Genomic DNA, 12,840 nt, shown 5'->3' on the forward strand with positions numbered 1-12,840 from the left:
TCGAGAGGTTCGAATTTCATAGCTCTTTGAGATGCCAATTTCTCGCGATTTGCTTTTTTGTGTTACTTCTAGAAATAATTTTGATTCTGTGAATCATTTTCACAAATTTTGATTCTGTGAAGTATTTTATTCAAGTTCCAAGTAAAAGCTGTCGACACCTTGTATATCATTTTTCAGATATAAACATAGATATTTCTATCTCATTAAAATTATCATTTATGATAGGGTACACCTTGCCATTTAATTAATTTTGCTAAATTTAAAAACATGCAACACAAATCTATTTAAAAACAATCTATACATGAAAATCTTTCGAAATTGAATTAAATTACACTAATTATGCATAATGTATTACTGTTGCCTCATTTAAAACAATATTTAAATGAAAAAATAAATTTAATAGACTCTAAACTGCAACTAATGATCGTTATACGATTATGATCATTAATTTTTGTAGAAATACCTCCAGGTATATGCAAAACAGACGATTCTAGTTTCAGAGGATGGTTTGTTATGCGCACATATTTTCAATATATAATTATCAGACACGCAAGATGACGAATTAAGAAGCCGTTTGATTCTACTAACAGATTTTTTTTTTTTTAGAATTTCATATTTCTTTTGCAATGTATTTCGTTTTTTGGGTAATGTCAGGGTGTATATAGAGGAGAGCAGAGATAAGCCGGGTTTAATGGTGCAAAGAACGTCATAGCAGCCGCTCCGACAATGTCGGTGAACATTTTATGACGTGTTTTTTCATATCGCGAGATTCAGAATTCATTGATTTCTTTGGTTATTTTAATGGAGCATGTGTGATTTATTAAATACCGAAGCACGATATAAACTGATAATCATATTTGTTTCATAACCCCATCTCATGATTCACCTGAGATATTTTGTACAGGTTTCAATATAAACGTTAATTGATACTTATCGGTTCATGAGAAAAAACTGGATAATATATTCTAATTAACAAGAGGTTTTGTAAAAACTACCTGAATGTCATATATTTTGCTATACTTTCGCAGTATATTTTTATATAGAAACATTTTTTTTCAAATTTCTTTGGTACTATCATTTGAATCAAATTCGTTAATATTTGATTAATGAAATTAGCAAGTGTGGTAGGAAGGTAAAAATTAAGAGTTGCATTAATGTATTTTTTTAAATTCTTATGGGACTTTTATGGGACGAGATTTAATATTCATCTACATATGCAATAAGCAATATCTAACTCTTTCTCTACATTTGTTTAACGATATAAATAAATCAATTTGTTCTTTAATTTTTAATATAAATGTAATATATATATATATATATATATAAATATTCTGTATGTGTTTCTGAATGTATTCGGACCTGTATGTTATTTAAATAAACAGATTTAAAACACGAGCTACGGATTAAACCTTTGTATTTCTAATTTCAATCCAAGTAAAACCTCTCATCCCGAGGGGTGCTCCGTCGATCGGGCAACCCTAATGTTTTCGAAGATCAAACAGATCTTCAACGAAGTATAAAAACTGTTTCCCATTTCCGTTTCGTTTGAGCCCCTCTCGGCATTGCTCATTTGAAATATTTGACAACTTACAAGCAAGAGTATCGAATATAATTGTTATTAGAAGAACAATCAAACATGGCGGCCGGATAATGAATCGGAATACAATATATTATAATGGTTTATAGAAAGAAATTGGTTTAGGGAAAGAGTTGGGCTTAAAGCGGCTTTTTACCCGCGTTTTCAGAGCTTTTGTTTCTTTGGAAAGTTACCCGCCGACCGATGTGTGCATTCGATTGTGAAGTCAAGAGTGATTATAAGATGTTTTCGTTTGTTTTTGATGATTTAAAGATTTTGTTGGTGGTGGTAGTGGTGTTATTGGATATAGGTATTTGATGTTATTAAGGGATTAGAAAGTTGTATCAAATTGAAGCCAGGGATAATAAAATATATAATACTAACAACTAACTTTAAAAAGGCCTAATTCTTCATAGGGGCTATGTGTTTTTTAGAACATACTTTGGTCATAAACCAGGACACAACAATTACCAAATACTATCGAATTCTGCCGAATAATTAGGAACCTCCCCGAAAAAGTTCTTCTAGCTAGCTCTCTAGCATTTTTATTTGCTAGACATTTTTGGAAAAAAAATTACGAAAAAATGCCGAACTATTGGGCATTCTGACCTGGTGGGCTTCTACTGTATATATATTTATCATTTAAAAATCAGAAAGTATCTATTTCATGCAGTTTGGAAAGTATGTGCATTTAAAGCTTTTTTTTCTTGAGGTTTTATATTAAATAAAAATGGAATTACTTTTTCCGATTTGGGCATTCAATTAACCTAGTGAACTCTCTGCAAAATTTTCCAACGTGTTACTTAATTTTATTCAAATTATATTTTATGCTAAATGTAATCTTGATGCTTCCAGGAGGTACATTTCGAGTAAATACAAATACAAATGGGATAATAATGAAACGCATTGGAGGGTGTTCTAAGACGGTTACATATTGAATCTTAACGTCGGGGGTACATATTTGTTTGTTATTCGAACTTGTCGATGTGTGTATTATGTATGCAAGAATGTTTGTGTTTGTTCAGGAGCAAACAATGTTTCAATATGGCGTGATTTAATTATGAATTTGATAATATGATATGAAGACGGCGAATAGCTCTCGGCGACCCGCAATATTCAATTGTGAGCGAATAATAATAGATACTTCAGTGGCTAAATTTGTGAGTTTTATCAGCGACACAGGAATTGAAGTCAAAACTTATTTTTTCCATTTTTTCTAATGTCTCAACCAAATATATTTTAATCAAATAAATCCACAGCCCCATTCGAAATAATTACCAGCGACACTTCTACTCAGGAATTCTCTAATGCGATTTGCATTCGTTAATTTTTTCGACTCTTAATTGTCAGTGTAAAAGAAATGAGAACTGACTCGAAGTGTGGAAATTCACTTGTGCTCTTGCCATTAAAATATCGTGTTTCACTGTACCAGAGCAAACAGAGATCAACGAAGAATTTAAATTAAAACATGTACGTACATCCCTAATTTACCATCATATAATTATGACGAAGCTAATGAAGAAGTGTCATGTAATAGGATGAATTATGAAATATTTGGCGGGATCTGGTTACAGAGTGCATATAGACGGAGGTGGACTCTTAAGCAGAAATAAAAATAAGAATCTGAATTTAATAATTGACTAATTAATATATGGCAACTAATATGGTAGTCTTCAATATTATCATTGGGGAGCTTCTTCTTCAGTCTTCTTGGAATTGGTGTCTCAAAAAGCTTTGTGACTATAGCATTTGAATGATATTCTAGTTTTTGTATGTTTAATGTATCAAAAGTTGAAGTTCAAGAACAATTGAGGAAGCAGTACACATTTGTCGAAATTGAGGATCATGCTGCTTCATCAGTTACTAAGCCCAGTTCTAAACATTTGTGCCTTAAAAATACTTGGAAAATGTTAGTACATGGACCTGCCCTAATCATGAGTAGAAAATCCTTTACTGGTGTGATTTCTATACTTGAAAAAAAATTATTTATGCCATAGTATTTGGATGGTTTGTATCTATAGTTTGATAAACATTGTTCAATCATAATACATTTTTAATTCTATTACCGAGGGTCCTTACAATTTTTTATAAAAAATAATTTAGTTTAGGAGTTTTTTTTTCAACATTTTACCCAAAATTCAAATCACAATAGGAACACAATCAATAACTGCTGTCGAATCCGTGTGCATACATAAGTTCTGCGAATGATGTATTGCTGGTAAAGGCGGGCAGAAAATTGACTGTCCCATGGGGCTCCCGTTGCCGGATTTGTCTGGCTTCGGCTGAAGAGCGGGCTACTTATTTGGGGGAATCTGTACGAATTGAATTAATCTTACGCTAAGTGGAACTTGAGAACCCTTTACTGTTGACTCACAATGCAAAATACCCAAAATACGATTGTATCAGTGTTGGAGGAGAAGTCGTTATTGGAAATCGATATATTGAAGCCTGACGTGGCAAATGCAAAGTAATTTTTGTTATTTGCAGACCATAATAAAAATATGATATAATAATTAGTAGGGTATCTACTTCAGTTTGGTTTGGTAGGATATTTATTACCAAATATCATATTTTCTTCTTCCTCCTGGAGTGTGATCCCCTTTCTATCAAAACCGTCAAGTTTACATTTAGCGTCGCAGTTGAGCATCGATTGCAATGCGATTCTGACATTTCGCCTTCAAAACTCAATCAAGAATATGCCAAGAGCATCATGTAATGGCAATGATTGTAATTAATATAGCAACAGAAATAATAACGTTCTACGAAATTATATAGCATGGGTATACGCGGCATAAATCCATTTCTGACTATGCTTAACTTAGCAATTATAAGTTATATAAATACATACACACACACACCATATATATATATATATATATATATATATATATATATACGTAATACTTCTTCAAAACGGCTTGACCGATTTTTATGAAATTATATAACCACGTTCAGTATGACTGATAATGAATCGGTCAACATCTATTTTTTATATCCCTAAGTTGTTAGTGTTGGCCACCCCTGAGATTTATTTATTATTATTTTTTTTAATTTTTAATTAATCAACACATAAAGCCCTAAATTCTCACCATCCTCCAAGAACCCCCTTAATCATTTTAGTAATCAAAAATTCCTGCTTTCAGTTAAGAGTTTTCCCCCAAATCTTAATTTTAATCTTTTGAAAAACCTTAAATTTCATTTACAAACTATTTTTAACAAGGGTTGTCTACTCTTATACATTTTTATTAATTTTTGGAACCAATTTACTTTTAATCCTAATTTTTTATGACTTTTAGAAATAGCAATTTTGGCAAAGAAATTGAATATTCAAATTTGAAAATACAATAGTTTTTGAGGGGGTAGAACCTTCATTTTTAATTCAGAACCTTCATTTTCAATTTTCAGTGCTAATTCAGTTTAAATCAGTTTCAGATTAGGTTGGCACTTGCAATAACTATCAATATGCCCTAGAAGCAATTAAATATGGTACGCTTTGCAGTGGGTAAACTAACCATACAATTTGTGCTACTTGTCCCTTTCATTCACATACCACAGACTTAAAATTTCTTAGAAATATTTTTTATGGTATGAAAATAGTATTCTTATTGATTTTTATTCTTGTTGGTTAAATAATTAACAATTTATATATGTCCTTTACCTTTTTCCCCGGTTTCCTATTATCGTATACAATTCGCAATTTAGTTAGCTTTGTCCAATTGTATTTTCGAAAATAAAGTGCCCGGATAAATTGTAATCCCGGGTTCAAACCACATTGATGGATCCGGGGTTTTGAATTGAATTTAGGGGCAATTCGTCACTTTGTCAGAATATAAAGTGGCCAGTTGGATGTTTTAGTAATCTCTTTTATAAAGCAGAATCTACTTTAACACCGATAAAGAACGATACGCATATGTTAATCATTCAAATAGAACGGAATTGAAATTGACTCATCAGAGGGAAAAAAATTGGGCTTGATAAAAAGTACTTCATAGCTATTAATATTCAAAAAAATTATATATTTATATATAATGGTTCCCTGCCCAAGGGCAACTTGTTCTAATTTGTAACAGCTTTCATCACAATTAAGTTGGCAAACATTACAGTGATACAATCTTTTGATACGGTAATTTCTTATATTAACAGTAAAAATTTGCATTTCTTTATTTGTTTTCCATTTGAAGTCAAGCAATTGCATGTGTAGGAGTAGGATAGAATGACGAAAATCAGAGTTTTTGGGATGGGAAAGCCAACAGATGAAACACGAATAAAAAATCCCCGAGTCTTGCTAATGACCCCGAATTAGGCAGGAGTAGAAGAAAGTGCAAATCAGGGAGGGACTGTGGGTAATTGAATCATTGGGTAATTAATTAAATACGTGAATATTGATTTTTTGTGCTATTTTTTGACTGCCTAGTTGTCCATCTTAGTTAAAACTAATTTCTGGAAATAATTGATCTGATCTTTTGTGAAACATATTTTTTTTTTATTTATGATTTATTGGCTTTATAAACTAGTACATTAGCCATATACTAAATTACATGATATCTACACCATCTCTTAAAGTCTAGTCTTACGTATATATCATTGTTTTATGTATATTTCATTTATAGTTTTATATTATTAGATTTGATGTAAGTATAAAGAGCACCATATAATCTTGTATCTGTCAGCACTGTTATAAAATCAATTGGAAGGGAGATTTTTTGATTGATTATGAATCATATTTAAAGTATCAAAATGTAAAACCAAGTTTTTTGTGCACCATAAACATGGTTTTGAATAAAGAAATATAAATCTGCAGTTATAGTATAATTGTTTGATTAGATACATTGCATTTTGATACTAGGATTAGATCATGAACACATTCACTAGGATGAGTTATATGAAAATAGTAACAAAAATTATTTATTTAATTACGAAAACACAGTACATATGGTATATCTTGATATCCTTCGAACAGTTTATGAACATTTAGAATCAGTTCAGGATTTTTGGAAAAAATGTGGGAAAAAAATGTTATTAAATCTCTTCCGATCATCGACGCGATTTTTATCGAGTTTTATCAAATATCTTTTAAAATTTTGATATTGGTGCAAACGTTTTTGAGAAAACGTGGACAAAAGGCCAAATTTTGCCTGCACCTACTTTTCCAACTTTGATCTTAAACGATTCAGATTATCCTGAAACGTCGAGAAAGCATATAATTAGCATTTCGGATTTTTTTAGCGAAGATATAAATTTCTTCTTCAAAAAGTCGTTTTTTATTTAATTAAAATTTAATCACCGTCCCGCACACGAATCGTTCGTTGTATTTCCACATTCATTGAATTTTTAACAACGCATGTGATTTACAACATTCCATCGTGCGGTCTAAATGAATGCACATCTGGTAACTGTTCTTTGGGGTAGTAAAAATGCGGAAACAATTTGAATTAAAAAATAAAACATTTAAAAACACCTTTTTCCCCTGAGGTAAGATGTCCACCCTCGGTTGACGCTTTATTTGCTCAAGAACTTATTGTATGGAGTCTGATGTTCGGTATCATTATACGATTTTTTATTCTTTAATCCCCGAGGTATTGATTTCAACGCGGGCACCGAGATGTCCCGCGCGGCTAATGCTTTTTCATGTCTGCGTATTTAATTTGTCTCGGATCTCATTTGAACATCGAAGATTTGTTTTTATGCCCCATTAAATGATTATGTACAGTGGGCGGTCTATTGTATCATGTCTTATCGTTTATGCACGGAAATATATAAAAGTTTTTGGAAATGCGGCTTGCTTTGGCAAATTGCATTAATATTTTAGAGAAATTGAAATGCGGTGTTTATAATTGAATTGGGTGAATTTAATATTCATAAAAAATATTTTCAATAATTGAGCAAGTGGAGAAAAGCGTTCAACACTCTATAAATGGTATTCCTCTTACAAATTTGACTAAATTTTGGAGAAAATCTTAGAAACTGTACTTGAAGAATGTGTCTAATTTTTTATTACTTCATTGAGTGATTTTCTAATTGAGACTAATGCAGGCCCATAGACACACATTGATCATACTCAATTGATTTTATATCTTATGTAGATAGGTGATCAAATAAATATAGTGAAAAGTCCCCGAGTGCCGGACACCTAAGGTTATTTATAAATAAATCAAAAAATATTTTACAAAATATTTATTAAATTATTACTTATGTTAGATAACAAAGTTAGAAATTAAACTAAATTAACAAAAACGCAATCTTTGCTAAACCATAATTAATACTATCAATCAAACTTTGGTAAACAAAAAATGTGATTACGAAGTGGACCCCTCGGACGGACAATTCAAAATAACCATAATTGAAACACATATGTAGTCATCTCCACACTCGGAATATCTGCACATTTGTGTTTGATGGATATTCTTAGATATTGCAAAAAAAATCACTAATTATCCACCTTTTTGGCTGGGCCACATCGATGCTCTCAGCTGGAGTATTCATTATAAGATTTTCATTCTTTGATTAGAAAATACGAAAAATGGAGGTATGTAATGACCGTTAGCATTCCCCGCGCCCCTTTCAATTGTATTTGGAAATAAAAAGATTTATACTCGCTTAAATAATACGGGTTAAATAGAGTGTCCGGCTTTAAGTGCCGTCCGGCATTACGGGACTTCCCCCTAATCAAAAAAAATAGGCCACCATTAAAAGATATAGATAAGCCAATCACTTGGTTTCCTTGAGAAGCCGTGTAGTTGATATGCATAACCACAACAGTTCATATGACTTAAATTCTGATACCTGTTCTAAAAATCACAAGAAAAATATATCATGTAATACAGTGTCAAAATATATCTATTCAAATTCGGAAGTACATTTAAAATCTATCTTCTATCTATTTAGCGGTTCAGCATATTCTGCCAATCTCGGAACAGAATCAAATGATCCGAATTATTATTCCGTTATCTTAAAGGGTCCATCTATAAACAGCGTTTAGAATTGTGCCTTATTTCAAAGGATAAGGGTTTTCAGTTAACACTTTATGATTATGGGATTCATTTAGGAAGACAATGGCAGAATCGTTTCTGCAACCCGACTCCAATTAAATCCACAGGGTGTCAAACATCACACTGGCAAATGTAAAACATTGGATCGGATTTATATGATATCTGATATAAAATAGAATAGAAAGAGAATAATTGTATATATACTGAGCATTTTTTAAAAAATTATTTGACATTAAAAATATAGTATTGCTTGAATTGGAAAATAAGGTATTATGTTCCATGAATTTTTTTAGTGGTAAATTAAAGGTTTTTAACAAGTTTTTGGTAATTGCAATTAGATTTTCCATGGGTGCATCAGACTGCATCTATAGATGCAACATTTTCAATCAAAATTTGTATATGAGTTATAGTAGTGACTATATAAATTCTAATATATTTTCCAAAAACTATTTTTTCTAAATTTATTAGTTTTACCCAGGGTTTCTATTAGAAGATCTCCCAACTTCATCTCCTAGCACCTCTCGGTCGTTAACGCGGAAACGCGGAGCAATTGCGATGAACGTGTGCGAATTTAAACGACTGTTTAGCCGGTCTAATCACGAAGCGACGGCTTAATTAGCCGACAGTCTGTTCTTCATCACATGCTACACTATTGTTTTCTTAATAGCGGTTCCCGAAGACTGGGGAAATTTAAATAATAATGCATGCGAGGGAAATGGGGAATAGAATCGTATTTGTTATTGAAATAATTTATAGTTATTTCATTTAAAAAAAAACTAATCACTATTGGAAAACTCAAATTCTTAGAATTAGGGCAATTGGGTCGCCTTCTAAAAAGCTAAGCAGTCACGCAACTTGTATTCTCGTCAATGCGAATTAAATGTTTTTTGAATCATTCTAATCGGTTGATCCGTTCTCTCAAAAACTGCTATTCTTCGCAAATTTTGCTGCGTATCTCCGAAACGGCTGGTCAGGCGCTCCTTGCTAAAAACTAATCGGCACCTCTTCCCCTCAATACAAATCGAATATTTTTCTGGAAATGTTTAAATCGCTTGATCCATGCTCCCAAATTCGTAGGCTAAAAATTGTATTCGAACATAAATATATCATTTTTTAAGGTATGCTAAAATTTTCAGTAAACTTTGAAACGCAAAAATATGCATCATTTTGGATTTTCTTGCGATTACTATAACTTTCCCTATGTTAATAAACAAATAAACATCATTATTGAAAAAAATCAAATCATATCAATCATAAAATTAGGTCAACAATTAGGTTGCTTTCTAAAAAGCTAAGCAGTCATAACAGCTAATTAACTCGTATCCTCGTAAATACAAATTGAATGTTTTTGAATCATTCAAATCGGTTGATCCGTTTCTATTTTAAAAAACTGCTATTTTTTGCACTATTTGCTGGGTGTTTCAGAAATTGTTGGACAGCTGGTCCTTGCTAGAAACTAATCAGCACGTTTCCCCTTTAATACAAATCGAATGGTTTTTCAGAATCATTCAAGTCCGTTGATCCATGCTCCTGAAATCGTGGACTAAAAATTGTATTCTAACATCCATATAACAATAAATTCATTTTTGAAAATTTTTTGAGGGTATGTTGAAGTCTTCAGATCGTCAGACTAAAGCTCAGATTTTTAATTCGTCAATACGATTTGAATGTTTTTTGAATCATTCAAATCGGTTGATCCGTTTTCAATAACTGCTATTCTTTGAACTTTTTGCTGCATATCTCCGAAAAACTAATCAGCACGTCTCCTCGTGAATTCAAATTGAATGTTTTTTTTTTGGAGTTATTTAAATCGGTTGATACATGCTCTCAAAATCGTGGACTGAAATTGTATTCGAACATTCATAGATCATTTTTTTAAGCTTATGCTATGATTTTCAGAAGACTTTGAAACGCAAAGATTCATATATTCAACTTTTTGCGATTTTGATAACTTACATATATTTAATTAAGTAAGTAATTTCATATGTAGATAGTTCTATGCAAAATCGTTGGTAATTGGATTAAATTTAGATTTCCGAATTAGTGTACTGGTTGTAATTGTGTGCGAAAATCAGTTTTCTTGCTACATTGTGTGTTGATTTAGTGTTAAATCGTAAAGTTTTATGATCGAAACCCAATCTGTGAGATTTGATTAGTAAAATGGTATCAGTAAAATAGTTAATTTGTATGATACATTTGGTTAGGATGTGGTAATTTGGAGCTATGTCAAAAAAGTTAGGTAAAGATTATATAAAATGATGATATAATTTGATTCGTAGGAAAAATATAATGCTCTAGTCGTAAATTTACATTTGCAAACGACGTTCCATTTCAGAATAGTAAAAATACTACTGAAACTTTAGAACTATATGCAATCCATTATATCATGGTTATCAATATCATATACCACAATTAAATACCACACATTTTTTCCAAAGTACTTTCCTTATTATTAATAAAACAGTAAATATCCTCGTTGTAAGCAGGAACGTGCAGGGCATAAATCTTATTAAAAAAAATTACATCACATTTTGCACACCGGTGCGGTGTCTGCTACATGATGCATTACTATAAAACGGCCACTCTTAGGATTTTAAATATTCAACACAATCTTAGGGACCGACTCCCAACTTCCTCGGAACAATCTTCGCTTTTTCCAGAAAACAAATTCGCATAATGCGAAGTCGGGATGGTAACTTCGTATTTAATAACCGGTTTGGTAAAAGATAGATGGATGGATATTGCTTAATTGTCACAAAAAAATAATATAGTAATGTAATCTATAATATGGTAGGTGGTTAGATTTGAAAATCATCAAAGGAAAGGAAGGGATTGGTAAAAGGTCATGTAGGAGTTTTAGGAAACAAAAAGCAGAAGAATTAGCCGAAGGTGCTAGTTAGATGGTTTACATCTGTAAATTAAGGACAAAAATTGAATTAAAAGAGCTACCATCTCAGCTCAGTGACATAAAGATCACATCTTATACGTTACTATTCATACGAATTTAAGAAAATTCACAAAGAATGTCTAAAAATTGATCATTATCCATTATCCTCCACTGGATTTTTTCCTCGCAGTAATTCATTCGAATTACACGAATATAATGTTGTAATCTAGCATTCGAGGGTAGGTTTTCGAGCTATCAGGTGTGGGGTGTAAAAGATGGTTACCCACTAAAAGCATTTAGTCATTAAAGAAGTGAAATTCAAAAAGGAATAACCGTACAATATTAAACATTTTTATTATACGCGAGCCGAACCGCTGACTGCTTGCATAAATTTCCTCTTTATTTCATCTCTTATGCATACTGAGTAGATAGAACTGTCTGTAATATGGGAATTATTAAATAGCCTCAAGGTTCGGAGTTAAAAGCAGAAGTAGAGAAAAGGAAGTTATTACTATTTATTGCTAAAAGTACTTCATACTTCCGTAGCTACACCAGGGGTAAATGAAAATTGGAAGGCAAAATCGTGAATCCTCATGTAATCGCATCAAAGATTAAGGATAATATTTAGAATGTTTTTACAAAATTCTAATTTTGATAATTATGCAAGAATTTTTTGGGACAACTGTACAAAATAAAATATATATGCTTAAAAGTACTTTGAATACTATTGTTTATGATTTTTTTTAATATTTTGTTTCAGATTACGTGAAGAGCGTGGAGATATGGACAGGGCACTTGCACTAGATCATAAACCAAGAGATTTGAGTTCGCAAAATGGAGAGTATTATGATGGTAAGTTAAAAAAATTAATTATTTATTTATGCAATAGTTATCAAAAATAATTTGTAAATTAATAAGTAACAAAAAATACATTGGACTATGTTAATAACAGATTTTTGAAAAATTGTACAAGATAATTGTTAATATTCACTAGGCTTTACTCAACGTCAACTTGAAAACTTATTATAAACTTGTTGTTCTTGTGATTTTTGATACTTGATACTACACTATTAATGAATAGTTAAATTATCAATTCTAATAATCAATTTCTCAATTTTTTTTTCAGGATCTTCGAATGGACACAGTCAGTATTAAATTTATCAAAAGGTGGCGGCGGTGGAGCAAGTGACCGCAGTGACGGAGGATGTTCTCCTGGACCTTCTGTTCCTGATGGTGATCGTTTAGGAGACACTAGTGATATTGACCAGAGTGATAACGAAGACCACCGAAAGAAAAAGAAGAAGGTAAGAACATTTAATAAAAAATTAGTTTGTTAAACTATTTATTTCTCTCATATTAAAAACACCTCTTGCTATATTCATGTAACC

The 12,840-nt window shown here is 31.5% G+C and overlaps 1 protein-coding gene across 1 annotated transcript in view; it reads left to right on the forward strand.

Moving 5' to 3' along the window:
* The window catches only part of LOC113366081, a 206,567-nt gene that overhangs the window by 76,121 nt on the left and 117,606 nt on the right, over nt 1-12,840 (forward strand). The window contains exon 6 of the mRNA XM_026607635.1: nt 12,213-12,304. Coding sequence (XP_026463420.1) covers nt 12,213-12,304 — 92 coding nt within the window. The remainder of the gene's footprint in view (nt 1-12,212; nt 12,305-12,840) is intronic.

The sequence above is a fragment of the Ctenocephalides felis genome, unplaced genomic scaffold (assembly GCF_003426905.1).
Source record: "Ctenocephalides felis isolate EL2017-DRISC unplaced genomic scaffold, ASM342690v1 CF-g0.4_SCAFFOLD_01170, whole genome shotgun sequence".
Classification (NCBI taxonomy): Eukaryota; Metazoa; Arthropoda; class Insecta; order Siphonaptera; family Pulicidae; genus Ctenocephalides; species Ctenocephalides felis.